Consider the following 19,065-nt stretch of genomic DNA (forward strand, 5'->3'; position numbering starts at 1 on the left):
ACATTGTCTCTTCCATGAACTGATAAATTTTTATCCTGGATAATGAGCTCTTCCCGTAAAGGAGTTTTAAGTCGTAAATTGCTTCGGTGATAAAGAAGTGTCCCAAGTCCTAAATTCTGTCCAAGGCCAGATCTTCTAGATGAAGATGTGTCTGTTGACCTGATTGACCCCAGGTTGTCTGTGCTTCAATTGTGTATTCGAGTCACACATGTTGACTAAGCATATAACTTCTTATTCTCTATCACTGTACCAGAATGTGTTAAAAGTGATTTGTCGAAATGTATTTCACTTAGTTGAGTTCAACATTATCAGCTTGCACCAACAAGCCACATGACACCCGTGCCAATTTGCCCTCCATGTCCTTGCAGGGTCACCGTGTTTATCTCGACTTGATTTATCGATTACTATGAAAGGCAAAAGGGAAGTACATGGAACACCAAGATCGTGTCACTTGTTTAATCATTATCATTCAAACTCTCGTGTCAAGCCATGCGTGGACTCTGACCACAACTTTCACCAGGACTAAAATGACAGTGACTCACGCTGGGAAACCCAGTATGGTTGTCCAGCTGGAGAAAACCCAGCCATTGCATGTACTGCAACTCACAATGGTGTTGTTGTGATGAAAGTCCTGGTTTCATTACCTCACAAATTTTGGCAGATCAGCATTTGAAAAATTTGTCACTCATGAACTCAAAAGGGCAAAAAAATGATATGGATGCATTTAAGTTAAATGAGTATCATTTTTATTGTTTACTCTTGTCTTAGTTTTTTTTTTTTTACATTATGCATAAATCTTGTGGATTATGCAAAAATGTAATTGTAACATGTATTTTTACATATTCGTACTCTTTAGAAATAATTTGTCTGAATTTTGGGGAGCCTTGGAACGGATTGGGGGATTTACATGCAAAACGTATCTCTACTTACAAAACATGCAACCAATTAATTTATGAAGTGGAGGGACCACTGTATTTCTGCATTTTTCTGCCGCCGGCTTAAAATAGTGTACCATTTTTGTGTGAAGGAGAAAATGTTTTTTTAAATCTCCTTTTTTAATTCATCTTTTTTTTTACATATTAATCCGTCATGACAGTAATTCGTATTGAGCATCTCTAAAATTGATTTAGTCAAAAGGAGGATTCAACCAATGATGATAATCCATTGTCAACTCTAAAGGCACAACAAATAAGTTTTTTTTTCTTCTTTCCAGCACTGTTAATCCGTCAAGAATGATACTTGCTTGTAAACCAATTTCTCCATCAGCTTTTCGGTAGCCATGTCTATGCACAACAAGCTCAGAGAAACAGTTTATGGACAATTGATGAGGTTTCTTCAGCCTTCATCTGTACTTCTTTGAAGGTGTCGGACGTTTCGCTTCTTATCCAAGAGGCTTCGTCAGCGAACTAAAAATTTCTGGTAGTTTTGGACCTATATATATATATATATATATATATATATATATATATATATATATATATATATATATATATATATATATATATATATATATATATATATATATATATATATATATATAGGGCGGCCCGGTAGTCGAGTGGTTAGCACACCGGCTTCACAGTGCAGAGGTCGCCGGTTCGCGTCCCGGTCCGGCCTCCCTGTGTGGAGTTTGCATGTTCTCCCCGGACCCGCGTGGGTTTTCTCCGGGTCCTCCGGTTTCCTCCCACACTCCAAAAACATGCATGGCAGGCAGATTGACCACTCCAAATTGTCCCTAGGTGTGAGTGTGAGAGTGACTGTTGTATGTCTTTGTGTGCCCTGCGATTGGCTGGCAACCAATTCAGGGTGTCCCCCGCCTCGTGCCCGAAGACAGCTGAGATAGGCTCCAGCAACCCCCGCGACCCTAATGAGGAATAAGCGGTACGGGAGATGAGATGAGATATATATATATATATCCCTACTGTCCAGACGTGGCGGTACCAGACTCTGCTATGATAGGTCCCTGCTCTCAGGTTGGGGGGAGCAGAGGACTACTTCCTGCGGCTACACTGATTACTTCTATTGTCCTGCCTGTAAGTATGGGGTCTACGACTGGCCTGATTGCCCCATTTGCTCTTGTATCACCTCATCAGCATAACTAAGCCTATGTTGCCTCAGAAGTCTGTTGTAGGAACGATCCAAATTTAACCTCACCCCACCATTTAGTGAAGGGTTTTGCTGTTTAATGAAAATAGTTTATTTTACTCCCCTTTCAAACCATCTATTTCTTTCGCTAAGAGTTCAACCTCATTGTCGTCAAATGAGTGGTTGCTAGCTTTTAGGTGCATATGTACTGCAGATTGAGGACCACCGGTGTTATCCCTGCAATGTTGATAGTCTTTTTTTTTTTGATAATTTGTTTATGGACAATGTTTTTTTTTCTTTAAATAAATAATTCTCCATGGGCAGTCGGATTATGAAAGAGTAAATCTTTGTCAGAGCAAGGTTGAATTGCCTTGGAAAACTACTTAGAAGAAGCATGGCAGCAAGGAGCCGGGAAGGCGAGTGATAGTGCTTATTGTAGTTAGCACTGCGGGAGTCTGGATGCCTGCTGATTGGAGATCTCAACGGGGATGCAGGGAAGTGCTCCAACATCACTGTGCATTTGTAACATCTGGTTGCCTCTGATGACCACATGTGGCACAATTCATTTCACAAAACCCATCAATAACCACAATAGTTACACGTATAAGTAGCCCACTTACCTCTGTGGTTGCCAACAATCCCAAATAAAATGAATCCCAGAGCATCCGAGACCTTGACAATCTTTATTTTCTGCGGATGGCTGAATTTTGACATCAGCATGTATGTATTAGCCAGCCATTCGTCTTCCACAGCACTTGCTTTGGTAAGTGTTAGAGTGAGCTGGAGCCTTAGCCTAGGTGACTTTGTGCAAGAGGCTGGAGACACCCTGGACTGGTCCCTACTCAGTCACATAAATTTAAACATTACATACAGCCTGTGATTTGGTACGTTTACACTGCTTCTAAAATACAATGCAATAAAATACATATTGATTTATATTGCACTTTAACAACAGCTGGAGCTGTAACAAAGTGCTCAACATGGACAGCTATCATATGCAGAAAATAAAGCAGTCACAAAGATAGTAGAAAGCACCAGGGAATAAAACCAAGATCAAGTCGGAATCATGCAAGAGGACAAGTGAGTTTTGAGACGAGTTATAAAGATGGGCGGCGAGGGGGCTTGCCGAATGTTCAGTGGCAGGTCATTCCAGAGAGTGGGACCAGCAACGGAAAAGGCTCGATCCCCTCTGAGCCTCTGTTTAGTTTTTGGCACATCTAATAATGTCTGGTCAGCAGACCTTAGGCGTCGGGAAGGTGTGTAGGGGTGGATGAGCTCAGAGAGGTAAGGAGGAGCAAGGCCATTTAAAGATTTGTTTCTTCTCTAAAGTTTCTCCTCAAGACACATGACAAATGCTGAATGTAACCACCTTGGTGGAGCTAATGAGTTGTTTGTGTGGATGAGGTTTGAAGGCTCAAGTACAAAATCATCATGGTCGAATTAGTTGCTTCTTGACATTGGACCAGACCCACAAATGGACGCCTTAAAAAACAAAAGAACGTTGTACTTACTTCTCTAGCGTCTATGTGTCTCTCCACACTCTTCTCGCTGACAGCACCACTGCCGTTTCAAATAAATCACGTGCAGCCACATGCTCCCAATTTGAAAGGAAGGCTGGCTTTTTAACAAGACTCGCATTGCTTTATAACTGTGCGCAGATCTAACTGCTGTCCTACCAATACGCTCTGATGACATGTCATTTTTCCACACCACGTAGTCATCCTGTTGCTTTGCTCCAACTACTACCTCGCAAGTTTCTCATTTCTAACTAACAAATGAGATAAATGAGGAGGAAAAGAGGATTTCCTCTTGTGCACAAAACATACTGGAAAATTGATACTTTTTTTGTAATCAGGAAATTGTACAATTGTAATCATTATTTACACTTCCCGGTGTGCCAGTAAGGCGACCTTTGCACCGCTGCCTAATTTCCTGATGGTTCTCTTTTGTGCTTTTACTTTTTACCAGTGACGGGCCGTGGATTTTGTGGCTAAGCCTTCAGTAGTGCTAAGTCTGAATCAATCCAGACTTGAAAAAAGTGTGGTGTGATTTACTACAAGTCCAATTATCTAGTGACTAGCCAATCATAGTTTGAGAAAACTCTGACATTGACCAGTGCCTTCAAGAGAGCCTTGGTACCCATTTTGGGTTGCCATTTCAAAATCTGGTTAAAGCAACAGTTTGATCGACACATTTAATGCAACAGGTCCTGCAGAACTGATTGTGAAGGCATACTGTTAGATTTCTGACCTTGGTAACAAATGATGGGTGAAATGTGATTGGTAAATGCTTAAATATAAAAACACATGTCTGGAAGCAGCGCAATAGGCGGAAAGTAATGAAAGGAAACTGAAAGACAATTTGGATTTATTTCATGAGAATTCACGGACTATACATAATTGACATAATTCCGTGATTCAGATATTTTTAAGCCAGCAGAGAAGCTTTGCACGCCTTGACGGTCCGCCACTCTTTTGCATCAACCAGAGATAAACCTGACATGTATTTTGCATGCTTTTCTCCATATCTTAATCAAGATTTGCATATTTCTCATTAAAAAAATCCCAGAAAATAAAAGTTTTGTTTTTACACAACAGTAACTTTGATGCTTTGATTTGTTTCGTGACACTACAACCATCTGAGGATACCAAGAGCCACAATGAAAATTTGCTTTTATTATAAAATAATGGATTTCCAAATAATCACCACTGGAATAATGTTGACAAACACAACAAACAATTTGCTGTTTAGTAGACTTGCTGTTTTAGTAAACTTAACTCATTTTATTTTGACTTGTTGTATTTATCTTTCAAAATAACATGTTGACGGCTTGACCAATTATTTGCGTTCACAAAATGTAAGTAAAACAGTCTTGCAGGAAGAATTTTTTTCTGTCCTCTGTCTCTTACAACCACGTCCAGAATTACTGTAACCTACTGTTTTCAATCTTTAAAAGTGCATCGCAGCGGTAAAGAGTACACAGTCCTATCAAAGTGTTATGTCACACGCTGAGATGAGCCACCTGCGTAGTCTTTTCAAGCTGATGTGTAACTTTTACAAGGTTCCAGATGAAATCGCTGTAATAGCAGCGCACATTGTTTAAAGACTTGCAAGTAAAAGCCTGCACGTAGAAACTTGTGCAGTGGGCTGCTAATGGTGCAATAAAGCTTTTATTCCAGTCTCAGAAACACACAGCTGATGTCTATTTTCTGACGTCTCTTGTTGTCTCTGTCAACAAATATTGTATGTTTGTGTCCTTTTTTTTCTCTTTTCGAGTCACCTACGTTGCTCCTCTTGTTTCTTTCATAGTACATTAAGCTGCCAGCTCCCACAGCAGAATCGCCCAATGCGCTTCGCGTCTTCTCCTTCTATTTATCCAGCGACTGCAAAGACCAACCACAGGCCAGCTTTGACTGCATCCATCAATATGTTTCAAGGTACGACGTGATGACAAATGTAGGGGACTCCCAAAGTGTTTAAGTGCCTTTGATTTCTTTAGAGTTAAGAAAGATTGTTCTATTTAAAGCACTTCCATTCTTAGTCTTAGAGTGTATTCACACCTGCACTATTTGGAAATATTAGCCCAGAGAAAATGTTGATCCAACACAGTCCGTGATCCTTCGTCTTTTGTTTAGCCACACCGCTGCCAGCATGATGTGGGTCAAAGCACGCAGAGCAGGCGCTCCTCCCGCTGTTCCAAAATGTAGAAAAATAGCATTGCAAAATGTGCTTTGAATGAGCTGCTCTTGACACTCAGAATTATTTTGCAGCCGAAATAAGAACAAAAAGACATTGAATCAAAATGAGGCATGTCGTAATTGCATGTTTTCCTTCATTTCTGGGTTTTGTATTTTCCCTGCCGCCTTGGTCATTTCTGTGCCAATGGGAGCAACGATTATCATACGCACGCATCAGTGTTTGAAGGATATCGTTAACGTGCAAAAAAAGTACAATGTGAAAATGAACCGAGCCAAACATGCGGACCAAAGGACTCTTCTGATGTGAACATATACTCCTATGTTACATACTAACTGCAAAGTACACCGATGATTAAGAATGACACTTAATTTTACACACAGCATTTCTTGCTGAAATAAACCCTGTGTCTTTTGCAGTGCACGGGCAATGAAAAATGTCTGAAAATCAAAACTCCCTGCGTTTGGGACACTTCCACCTTTTTCCCCCCTTCACAATTCTTCAGCTGTCTATAAACGTCATCGCAAGGAACTGCTAGCTCCTTTGTGCAAGTTGGGATCAACCGTTTCGTGCCTGACTCCCGATCAAATAGTTTTATGGAGTTGTTTCCGTTTCTTGCTGCACAGCGAGAGCTCCATGAGTCCAGTGTTTGTAATTTTCTCATAAGATCAATGACATTTGTTTCTCAGACCGTATTTATTTTTTTCTCCCCCTCTCATGTCTTTGGCTTGCTTTGTCCCCACAAGTGAATTGATATTTCCAGGAGAGGAGGCTCAAAAGTGAGCAGTCATGCGTGCAAATGAAGCTGAACCACGATTATGTGTGTGACGCATGACTTTTGTCCTAGAAGAGTTTTGCAAGGCAACCGTTTGCAGCCAAGTTTGACAGAGCCAAGCTCAAAGTTTTCCACAGGCCTTATCCCGCCTTGAACCTTTTGTCTTTTTAACCATGTAGCACGCCGTGCTATATCCAGCCTGTGACATAACATAGAGCAACCTCCCGCTGCAAAGCATACCCTGTTGCCCCCGAGTCTATGTTGGTATGCCGCTGTGCTCACTGGACTTTGTCTTCACGGTGTTGACAATTTAAAGCTCCCGTGGCTCAGCCGCTATTTTTTTGTGTTGTTGGTTTTGCAGCGATGGCCGCGAGCAATTGGAAGGTCAAGGGGTCATCCAGGACAAGATCACCATATGCGCCACGGAGGACTCTTACCAGATGACACGCGAGAGGATGTCTCAGGTCGAGAAGGATAGCTGGAGCCGTTCCGCCATCGAGATAAAACCCGGAGCCACACATCCCAGTAAGTATTCCCCTCGATCGAGTAAAACCTGAAAGTTATGGGTTTTGACACCGACTTCCATGGCAGCCCCATAAAATGTCATTAACCACGGGTGTCAAAGTAAAGGCCCTGGGGCCAAATCTGGCCCGCCACATCATTTTATTCTGCCCGCGAAAGCAAATTAAACTTGTGAAATTCCATGATGCTCGCTTAACTCCGAACCAAAACTTAAAATTATCGTATGTAAACCACAATAACAGTCATTATTGTTTACTTAAAATTTGAAAACTAGTTATTCATTAATTTGTTGTACGCTCTGTCTGTAATATGGGGAGGGGATTAAACATTCTAATGCCTTCTCCTAATTCATAATGGCCTCCGATAGGAAACCGCAACTACCATGTGACCCGTGGCAAAAAAATGAGTTTGCTATCCGAGTCATTAATCATTTAGAATTTGCAGTGAAAAAAACAACTCACACAACTGTTTTTAATATCTTTGAACATTTTACTAAGTGCACATTTACTCATAATTTTCGAGGCTTTTCTTTTTTACACATCACTGTTGATATTACTGCGGTCTGATATAGATTTTCTACATTTTTTTGGGGAATTGAAGTTCACACTAACCATTCGAAAGAAATAGAAATGCAAAACCCAAATTAGCCCACAGTGACATTTGACCACTTTAAATATTGTTGCAGATCCAGTTCTTGGTTTATTTTTCATGTATTTATTTATTTTTGTTATTTTTTTTTTTTAGGACCAACCATAATCTTACGGATTTAAAAAACTATTTTAATGCATGTAATATTTTTAATGCATGTAACATTTTAACTCATTCACTGCCATTTCTGAATTTATTCTGGAATTGAAAAGCATGATGTGGAGCGCCATTCCCGAATTTGTTCAGGTTTTGTTTTTTCTTGCGGGGGGGTTGCGGATCAAACTCCAGTCAGACCTCTGGCAATGTTTTTCCTGATACGTGGAGGCAGCAATTACGTTTGGACAAACGTCTCCACTTCCACTGCAGATAACTCTACAACCAAATTCACATAATTTTTTGGAGGGGGATGAAAGAAGTGTGAGTCTACGCTTTCTTAAACTGCATTGAATGTTTATGTAGTCTTAAAACGCAATATTATATGGGCCCTGCAATTTGAGTGAAAATGACAAAAAAAACCTGGCACTGGAGTAGAAACATATTTGCACGTCGTCTGGCAGTGAATGAGTTAAAACTAACTCATGGTATTGCTCCTTCTTAGCTCCAATTGATTTCCACGTCTTCATCTGTTACAAATCAGCAACATCGTGAAACATATTCATCAAACTTGTCGTTATGCACTTGCCAGGTCCTTTCTTCTTCTTTTTTATTCCTCTTCAGTTCTTGCTGCAGTTACGCAATATTGTTTCCTGGCAGTAATGTTAGACCCCCCGTGTCGTGCTGGGCTCCAGACTCTTGCTTCAACTTTGGATGCTTTTGACCAAACTTAGCCCTTGTGAATTGTGTAACAATTGTTTTTAAGGTGAAGATGCGTGTGGTGAAAGCTTCCAACAGCTGTGCTCAGTATTGCCTGCCCTTTTAGCTTTAGGATATGTTGATGAAACACATATCACAAGGCGTGTCATTACCTCGAGGAGAGTTATACAGTCTTTTGCGTCACGTTTTGCCACGGTGATTTATGGCCCGGCATTACAGATAACGTTGCAGCGCACATTTTGTGGTTGAAATTGAAGCGCATACTGTGTGACCTTCAAGGTGCGGATTAATGTGTAATAGGATTAGCGAGGCGAGATAGCTTTTACTCATGCCCTAACATGCTCGACATGCTGTCTGCTAAATTATTTTCACTGTTGCATTTTCTGTGGATGATTACACACACACACACACACACACACACACACACACACACACACACACACACACACACACACACACACACACACACACACACACACACACAAAGATTAAAGCCAAAGCAAAAAAAAGAATTACATACGACACAGTAAATATGGTGAAAATATTGATTGGTCCTAATTAATGTATTAATTCCTAATTCTTTCCACTAGGATTGTTCAAATGTCGATTTCTGTATTATTTCAAATGCCATGTGCATTCTAATTACAGCCTTTGGGGGGACTCATAAAGCTCATTATCGTGCACTATATCCACTTGCGACTAAGCAGGCTGTTGTGTACCGTCCGCTGGCTCAGGAAAAAGCGTCAAGATCCATAAGAGGCCGCCCACTGCGTCTGCGTCAGACAGCAGCTTCTGCAAACCTCCGGCGCCCAGCCGATGGAGCAGCAGCATGGCCTCCATCTATCAGAAGCCCCTCAAGGACCGCATCATTCATCTGCTGGCTCTCAAGTCCTACAGGAAGCCGGAGCTTCTGCTTTGGTTGGAGAGAGAACGGGTTGGTGCCAAGGACAAGGCGGAGCTTGGAGCCATATTGGATGAGGTATGTGGAAGCGCATATACACGTTGGACGCTACGTCGTCGGGTACATATACATTTCTACCAATATGGCCATGAGTTGTGATTTTCTTGCCTGCAGATAAGTGAGGTGGGAGGGTCTTTTGGTGGATAGGCCATTATTTGTTGACATAGTACATTTTACTAGCGGTGCACGGATCACATTTTTCTGGCCGATCGCTATAAAAAGCTTAACTTGCCAGATGTGTTCGATTGTAGAACATTGAATGATACCTCTGAAACTATATAAATCAGAATCAGAATCAGAATCATCTTTAAATAAATTTAAATTGGTTGTTTGTAAATATTCACAGCAGAAAAGGGCAAACGTTGACTTTTACAATGCACTGCGCAAAGAGATAAGATCACAGCACAAGATTGGTTTTATTTTCAGGATCTCACAAAATGAACGAAACCCACTCTCGTACACATCCGAATGCGTTTGTTGAACTGTCGCGGATTGGAATTGAAGCGGATTTACGTGGGTCAGGGAATGTGAGACAAACTCTTTTTGTCAATGGATGCGACAGCTCAGTGTTTGCTTTCAAAATTTAGCTTGTAGCAGACGTGCAAATCCACCATGACCTCTCTGATCCACTGGTGAAACGGACACTTTGATCCTCTCCTCTTTCATCTAGAACTACTTCATGCAACAATAAGGGTGCAGAAAATGCTTAAAATTGAATGACTTCTCTTTAGGGTTGTGTCACATTATTTGTTATTTCGTTTTTTGTTGTGTTGACTTCAAGATGGCGCCGCAAGAGTGGCTGCCTTTACAGCAGCTCCTCTATTTGTTTTTCTACTTTTTCCTTTCCTTTCCTCTTACTTTCATAACTTTGCTGCTGTGAAATATTAATTTCAAAGCAGATTAACAATGGCTAATCCAATCCAATCCATCCCGGTGGATCCTTAATTTTCATAATCATATGTCCGTCCAAACTGAAGGCTAAACCAATACAGAAAGAACAAAGATGGAGAAATACAAAAATCATCAAGAATTGAAGCAGATGAGGTGCACCAAAAAAAAGAAGTGATGGGATACATCCACTTTTTGCACAGACTAATGTTCCCCTGTGTGTAATTGGGTCAGTGCTGTATTTATCTCTGCAGGCGTGTTTGTTTTGGGGACGGGATGTCTGCAGCATGCTCATTTACGATAAATTTCAGACACAGAGTCTCACCACATTAGGGACGAGATTGAAATCTGTGAAGGGAAGAAGTTTGGAAATTACTCATTACAATAACTGCAACAAGCGTATCGCTTGAGACAACAGTAGACGACTCTGGGATGCAAAAATAAAAAGATGAGATGAAAATTGACAGACTGATTGAAAGATAACCAGAAACCTGTTTTTCAGGTGGCAAAAGTGAACGCTAAAGATAGCAGCTACCTCCTGAAAGAGGACTTCTACAAGTACGTTCGGAGAGACTGGCCTGGCTATAACGAAGAGGAGCGACAGCTCGTTTACAGGTTATTGTCAAGGTGTGTTTGATTGTCAGCTTTGGAGTCTCAAAAAAGACAGATTTGCGTTTGATGCGTGGAAAAATGAAATCAGGCCATTTCAATGTATCTGTGAAACTATTTTTAGGAAGTTGCCGCCTTACCTGCACGGCCATTGGAGGAATCCTCAAGTCAATGAATCAATTGTGAAACCATCTGAGGACAGAACGCCGATGCATCACAGTTTGACAAAGCATCCGGTTGTGGTGAGTCATCAAACACACAATCACAACACGACACAACACAATCCATATTGATTTTATATGGTGTTCGTCCTCCTTGACAAGAGATGGCCATCTTCACTCAGGGAAGGGAATGGGGGTAGGTGAAGATGACTTACGCGTGAGTTTGATTATAGTGAAGGAGAGTTGCGCAATGTCGTCTGCCTCACTCTCTCGTCCCAGCCCATCTGAATCCAGTGGCAAGACAGAGTCAAGACGGCTGGGGATGGGTCGGGATGCAGTGGATGATCACAGTGCTGTACGTGTCTCACTGTGACCTACTTGCGCTCCACAATGCTTTGCTGGGCCCACCTTCATGCCCGTTGAACCAGTCTGGTGATTTCTTCCATGCAATCTGCTGGGTCCAGGATTTTATATAGCGCTTTAACAACAGCCGAAGCTGTAACAAAGCGCTTAACATGGACACCTATCTTATACAGAAAATAAAGCAGTCACAAAGATAGAAACCACCAGGGACTGAGGCCATTGAAAGATTTGAGGACAAATAAGCTCTTGAAAAGAACTTCCAGATTTTCAAGGAGTCAGTGAAGGGATGCCGGAGTAGGAATTATGTGCTCCCTCTTATGAGTACCAGTCAAGAGGTGAGCAGCAGCATTCTGGACCAGCTGGAGACGCTTCATGGAGGATTGGTTGACTCTAAAGTAAAGCGCTTTACAGTAAGTGAGCAGAGATGTGACAAAGGCAAGAATTAGTGCTACAAGGTGCTCATAAGAAAGAAGAGGTTTTATTTTAGCCAACTGTCTCAAATGAAAGAAGCTGGATTTAACAACAGCACCAATTTGTCGGTCAAGTTTAAAGTTTCTGTCCAGTTTAAGACCTGTGTTTGAGAATGTTGACTTCAGATAAGGAGCAAGGGGGCCCAAGTCTACACTATGAGATGAACATGGGCCACTGGGACCAAACAGTATCACTTCTTTTCATTGAAGTTCAAGACGTTTTTGTGCCATCCAGGTTTTGATTTCCCTCAGTGGGACATCGATCTGACAGTCATCTGCATAGCAGTGGAAGGAAATATGTTTCTTTGAGATTGAACCCAAAGGGAGGAGGTATAGTAAGAACAACATGGTCCCCAAAATTGAGCCCTGGGGAACACCACATGACAGAGAGGCAGTATGTGACTCAGAGCTGACTATTTTTTTATGTAATACTCATTTTTTATCTATTATTTATTTGATGTCATGAATAATGCATCGCTGTCGTTCTTACAGAAACGCCCCGTGCCGACAGGCAGTCTCCAAGCTCTGGCCGCAAAGAGACAAAGACAAATTGATCAAAGGACACAACCGCAGCCGTTTATGAACGGTCTCTTAAACAATAAGGCAGCACCTATCGCTGATCCTCTTCATTTCCACACTAAACCTGATCTCCAAGTGAGCGATGTGAGCAACCACCAGCACGGTTCTCCTGCAGAGGATAAAATGTCGAGTACCCACGACGTACCAGAGACCAACCAGCAGAAAACCAAAGCGACAGGCCGCGACCTACCTCGGGCAGACTTGGAATGCCCGCAGCAGCAAAGGAAGAAAAAATCAAAAAAACACAAAGACAAGGAGCGGGAAAGATTAAAAGACCAACAGGACAAAAAATGGTCAGAGGGGAGTCCAGATCTCAAGCATGAGCGGGACAAACTTGAGAGTAAGGCTCTTTTAAAAAAAAATAATTTAAAAAAAGGATCATTTATTTTTTGTCATGTGGAAATGCACTTGCAGCATACCGAGATGTTTCTGTTGTTCACGCGGCTACAAAACACATCTCAGTCTGCTGCATATTACATGCATAATCATAAACAGACTGTGGGTCTTATGCTGGTTGAGGATGCACCAGCGTTCAAAATTGTAGCGTCATCGTATGCACTCTTTTCTAATTGCCAGAACAACTGAAAATAAGGCACGTGTCAAGAAAATCGCAATATTGCCATTTCTGTCCTCTGAGGTGATTGCATGCACAAATGTGCCAAAATGTACCAATTGCAAGACATTATTTTTCCCGCGTTAATAAAGTAAAAGATTGGATCTTAGAGTAGATGACATTGGGTGTATATTCTTCTCTCTGTCTCGCTCAGTCTCTCTGTGTCTCTGTCTCTCTTTGTCTCTCTTTCTCTCTCTCTCTGTCTCTCACTGTCTCTCTTTGTCTCTCTTTGTCGTTCTCTCTCTGTCTCTCTTTGTTTCTCTTTGGGTCTCTTTGTCTCCCTTTGTCTCTGTCTCTCTGTTTCTCTCTCTCTCTCTCTCTGTGTCTCTCTGTCTCAGTCTCTGTCTCTCTTTGTCTCTGTCTCTCTGTCTTTGTCTCTCTGTCTCTCTATGTCTGTCTCTCTGTGTCTCTGTCTCTCTCACTCTCTCTCTCCTCTCTTTCTCTGTCTCAAATTTGTTGTCTTTCTCTCTCTCACTCTGTCTCGCTGTCTCTTTGTCTCTCTCTGTCTCTCTCTCTGTCTGTCTCTCTCAGTCTCTTTCTCTTTCTCTCTCTCTCTCTCTCGCTGTCTCTCTCTTGCTCTCTTTCTCTCTCTCTCTATCTCTCGCACTCTCTATGTCTCTCTGTCTCGCTCTCTGGAGTGTTGTGCCTGTTATGTTCCTGACTCACTCGACAACAGTTCTTTGACTCCCTAAAGTGACACCTCCCCTGATGCCTCTCACCTGTGAGTTTTCAAATGAACATTTTTAAGTGTTCGGCACAGTGGGTGACTTTACTTTCTTGTGTTGTTCAGATCTTAATCTTGTGTGTGTTTTTTATGTCTTTTTTAGATTGTGACATCACGAATGGCTTGGATTTGGCAGAGAAACCGGATTATGTGAGGTAAGTGTGGACAAAATGTTTCTTGTGATTTTGCATATTTTACAATATTTTACTGGAAACTTCAAAATTCATATCCATATTTCTATTGATATCCAACTGTGAATGGGGTGAGGTGTCTAGCGCTTTGAGAAAGAGGCCTTTTTGTACAAATGATTTTTTTTTCAATGTTATACAAGGGGCAAAAACCTCGTGTTGCACCAGAAAGAGCCAGAAGAGGGCGTCCAAGCTCCATATAAGGAATTTATCAGCCTGTGGAAACGGGCTGATTCATTCCTCACCGGTGGCCATTTTCTGCCTCTTTTTGGGTGAGACATTTCCCCCCAATGTTGCCTCAAAATGGCATGGAATAAATTATTTCATCAATTGCAAACATGTATGCTTTCCTCTTCAGAACTATTTGAATCATATTCATAACTGGATGTGTAACAAGAAAGCATATTCTCCGAATCTGAAGCCATTTTTTTGATTCTCCAGCAATGTAAGACGTCTTGGTGTGACGTCACGAACAGGGGGCGGGACTTTGAAAGTGACGTCGGTTGTCCTTTAATGGGACACTTTAAATTGTAGCAACATGGGAGTGTGAGCGTGAATGGTTGTTCGTCTATAAGCGCCCCGCCATTGGCTGGCAACCAGTTCAGGGTGCGCCCAGCCTAAGTCCAGAAGACAGCTCGGATAGGCAACGGTGTCCTCACCACCATCGATTGAGTTTCAAATAATAGTTTGTTTGGAAAGAAAAATCTGTCAGCTGCTGCCATCTTGTGCCAGAAAACGGAGTTGCAGCAGCCCATTTTTTGGTGGTATTAATCTAAGCCAGGGGTCGGGAACCTTTTTGACTAAGAGAGCCATAAAAGTAAAATATTTAGAAATGTTTTTCAGCGAGAGCCACACGCACGCGCGCGCGCACATGGTTTTCCGTTCCTCGTGTTTGGTAAAATTCCAGGAAAACGATCGGAATGAAATTCAATTTGCCGGTCCAGAGGCGAAGTTACTGCTAGCTAGCCTGCACACGGCTCATAAGCTTCCACACTTGCTATCTGCAATCTACTTCTCGCAGAAGTATGTTGATGCTAACGTTAACATGGGGCTAAACATGGGGTTAAAATGTCACTGACATTCGACTGTTTCATCGATGGTATTGTTTCATTGCAAATTAGAATCAGAACATTTTCTCTCCTCGCCGTCTTGCTGGAGCTCAAACACTTTGAAAATATTTCAAAAGGAACAGGCCGAGATTCCCCTGTGCACGCCCGCATTCGGTGATCAAAAGCCGGCTTGAAGACCTCCGCAGACGCCCGCTGTCACACTTCCAGGGAGGCTGCGTCACCCCCCAGCTCACTCCCACCCGATGCGGTTCCCCGCACACACCGGTGTATTCACACTGAAGTGCACTCGTTGGGCTCAGTTAAAGGGGCGTTTACCTGTTTCAACATGACGGCCACTATCATCCAATCAACATGGCGCTTTCGGCCATTCTAGATCAGTGTCATCCAATCAAAATTGCGCTTTCCGCCAACTGCAGCCCCAACGGGAAATGAACGGCGAAAAAAAAACGACGAAACGAAAAAGTAAATACATATTTTAGTTTTATCGGCGAGCCATATGCAATCATCAAAAGAGCCATATATGGCTCGCGAGCCATAGGTTCCCGACCCCTGATCTAAGCAAAGCATGTCATGGTATTCTGTGTTGATATTCCCAATGTTATGATTACTGGCACATACTAAATGAGGTGCCCATTTTCAGCATGTACGTCAGGATCACAAGCGTGGCGCAGCGACAACGCTACCAGGATGATTTCAGCGCCGAGTACGACGAGTACAAAGACCTACACACCCGAATTGCTACCATCACTCACATGTTTGTTCAGCTCGCATCCAAGATCAAAAGCATGTCGCCCGGCACGAAAGAACACAAGGTGCGTCTGCATCCAAAATCAAACTTCAAGTTTGCTTCATAGTAGTGGATGTTGACGAGTTTCGTACTGCGATGTTGACATTATGTTTTGCTTTTAATAGGTCATGGAAGATCAGATTTTAGAAAAATACAATAAGTATCGAAAGGTAAGAAATTGTGAATGCGTTTTGAACTTTGTACAGCAGCACTTTTATTTATTATTATTTATAGACTTCTAAAGATGCCTCGTAAAAGTAATTACAGGCACATACTGGTATCGCCTGTTTTTTTTATTCGACCAGGGTGGAGATAAAAGGCAACCATTTGAGGTGTGGTGCTTTTTATTAATTGGGGTGCGTCATGTTTTAGACCGCTGTAGGTTATTTTCGGTAGAAATATGAAGGTCACCAACCCTTTTAAAACTGAAAGCCTCCTCGAACTACACTGCACTGATTCATGTATCGACCTATCAGTTTGCTAACCGACTAATGATATTCGTTTATCTCTTACAACAGGGGTGTCAAAGTCATTTTTTTGGTGCGGGCCACATTGTAGTTACGGTTTCCTCTCGAGGGGTGGTATGAATTTGGGGAACCCATTAGAATGTTTGATCCCCTCTGTATATTACATAAAGAACGCACAACAAATTCATGAAGAACTACTTTTAAAATCGGAAGTCAAGAATAATGACTGTTATTGCGGTTTACATACGACAATTTGAAATTTTGGTTCGGACTTAAACTACGATCATGGCACTTGGCATACTTGATTTGCTTTCGCGGGCCAAATAAAATTACGTGGTGGGCCAGATTTGGCCCCCGGGCTTTAACTTTGACACCTGGATCTTACAATAATCACAATATCGTTTGTTAAATAAACAATGCACATTTTTATTTCTATCAATTCCCACCATTGTTTGCACTTAGCAGAGTCCTACGTTCTTTACTTATTCACTGCCAGACATGTGCAAAAATGTGTCCACTCCAGTGCCAGGGTTTTTGTCATTGTCACTTGAATTCCAGGAGCCACAGAATATTGAGTTTTAGGACTACATTAACATTCAATGTAGCGTAAGAAACCTTCGGCTCCCTTCTTTCAAAAAAAGAGTTAATTCCTAAATTATATAGGTCTGGAGTTTTATGAGCTTGAAATGAGGGTGGCCGTCCAAAATACAATCCAATACAGTGAGACCTCAACTTACGAACTTAATTGGTTCCCAGACAGAGTGTGGAAGGCGAAAAGTGTATATCTCAAAAAAAAAATCCCATAGGAAACCATTAAAATGGGTTTCCATGAAATATTCTTTTCAACTAAATAAGCCTTAAAACTACACACAACATACCTTATTCTATGTATAATAAATGTGCTATTGTATTGTAATGAAAGAAATACACTGCATTGTATCATAAAGTCACTTTATTTACATTTGTGATGGTCATTTATGGCTTGATGGAATGGCGTTGGAGGTCGAAGCTAAAAGGGAATTGCTGTTTGGAAAGAGAGGCGCATTACATGAGGACTGTAATTAAAGACATAAACTGTGCTGTAAAATAAAGTTTTATTCACCTTTTTGATGGTTGTTGATGGCTTATGGAAGGAGCGTCACCTTCCATAAGGACTATTGGTAACTTAACCTCTGATGCTGTTCGGTTGTGTGCTTCCGCCGAAGATCACTCCGCCAGCCATGGTGGGTGTGTATTATGAAAATAGTGCTTATTATAAGGTTTAATTTTCATAAATTTGACGTTTGTAAGTTGTTCAGTTAATGTCATAAAATATTCATATATTTCTGTCCTGGGAGATGCACAGTCATGATGTAGGTTGACTCTGTTCCACAGAAGTTTCCAGACTACCAGGAAGAGAAGAAGCGTTGTGAATATCTGCACCAGAAACTGTCGTTCATCAAGCAGCTCATCGTGGACTACGACGTCTCTCGGACTTCCTCGTAGCATCGGTTCTCCCTTCACATTGGATTCAGTAAATCAAGAGGATTTTTTTTCACAAACAATATCTGGTCCACAAGTGATGGAAATGTTTTTTATTTGTATTTTTTTAATGTTGATCCACCCCCAAAAATGGTCCAAAGAGAGAAACATTAAACTCTGCAAAATCATCTTAGTGCATCCACCAGAAGCATTGGAAGCCATGTTCATGGAAATCCAAAGAGCTTACTAAGATGCCTCCTTTCAAGTGTTCCAAGAAAGCCTTCTGGTCTACGGCTCAGCTAGTGCCTCTTTTCGTCTATTTTTTTATTTTTATTTTTTGCCGTAGCATTGACTTTTCTGTTTTTTTTTTTGGGATGATATAATCAAGGTAAATTTTATATTTGTATAGTTACAAACACTTCTTCATTCATTCTACTGTTTAATTGCAGCTCATTTTCCTTCATGATGTTCTCTGAAATTCACTTCAATTAGGAGTGGTGGAACGTTTTCTTGTTCATTTTGTATAAAGTCCTCCAACCCAAATGTATAGAGAATATACGATGCAATCATCAAACATGCTTTCAATTGCTACATGCATCTGCAGATTCAGTCTCTCTCCGTGTCACACTGTGGTGAAAGTTTTCTGCTTCTTTTATTTTGAAAGAATAACTTTTCTCTCATTTTAGGACAATTACCCTTCCACCGTGTCAGCCTTTCTACCTGTTTCCCCCTTTTACCTTGTTTCGTGCTCCAGCCTCTCGCCACAATTTTGTCCAGCACTTGCCTTGTTTCCAGAGCCTTGCCGTTTTGAGTTGTCAGTAGCTGATCATCAAATATATCTTTGTACTTTGAACTCTGCAACTGTGTCCAACCCTGGTTCTGACACCCCAAGGTTGTTGTTGTTGTTTTTAGAAGGGAAATTGAAGGCGAGGTTAAATCCTATCGCCAACCCAGAGATTCCCCAACCCTAAACTTAAATATTTATTGAGTGCACTCTTTCACTTTCTCACATAATTGACAACTGGTGGAAAATATCAGGCAGCATGATTAGATTTCCTCCTTCTATACAGTCAAGTGGAACAAAGTAAAATTTTCTTTCCAAAGTACATTTCTCGGAACTGCTGATGTGTTTATTTTAAGACAGCCCTCTTCTGTCCCCTATTGCCAGCCTTTCAGATTACAGGT

At 41.5% G+C, this 19,065-nt stretch overlaps 1 protein-coding gene across 2 annotated transcripts in view; it reads left to right on the forward strand.

Moving 5' to 3' along the window:
• The window catches only part of LOC148900865 (RNA polymerase II elongation factor ELL2), a 32,927-nt gene extending 13,939 nt beyond the window's left edge, over positions 1 to 18,988 (forward strand). Inside the window, exons 3-12 of one of the 2 annotated variants that reach the window (XM_088992878.1) lie at positions 5,395 to 5,522; positions 6,918 to 7,081; positions 9,268 to 9,518; positions 10,891 to 11,015; positions 11,122 to 11,239; positions 12,484 to 12,910; positions 14,011 to 14,062; positions 15,806 to 15,977; positions 16,078 to 16,122; positions 17,794 to 18,988. In XM_088992878.1, coding sequence (XP_088849004.1) covers positions 5,395 to 5,522; positions 6,918 to 7,081; positions 9,268 to 9,518; positions 10,891 to 11,015; positions 11,122 to 11,239; positions 12,484 to 12,910; positions 14,011 to 14,062; positions 15,806 to 15,977; positions 16,078 to 16,122; positions 17,794 to 17,904 — 1,593 coding nt within the window. In that variant the 3' untranslated portion in view covers positions 17,905 to 18,988. The remainder of the gene's footprint in view (positions 1 to 5,394; positions 5,523 to 6,917; positions 7,082 to 9,267; positions 9,519 to 10,890; positions 11,016 to 11,121; positions 11,240 to 12,483; positions 12,911 to 14,010; positions 14,063 to 15,805; positions 15,978 to 16,077; positions 16,123 to 17,793) is intronic. The other variant, XM_088992879.1, reaches the window with a different exon arrangement.
• The last annotated feature ends 77 nt before the right edge of the window (positions 18,989 to 19,065 follow it).

The sequence above is a fragment of the Hippocampus bargibanti genome, linkage group LG03 (assembly GCF_051943395.1).
Source record: "Hippocampus bargibanti isolate YZ-2025 linkage group LG03, ASM5194339v1, whole genome shotgun sequence".
Taxonomy (NCBI): Eukaryota; Metazoa; Chordata; class Actinopteri; order Syngnathiformes; family Syngnathidae; genus Hippocampus; species Hippocampus bargibanti.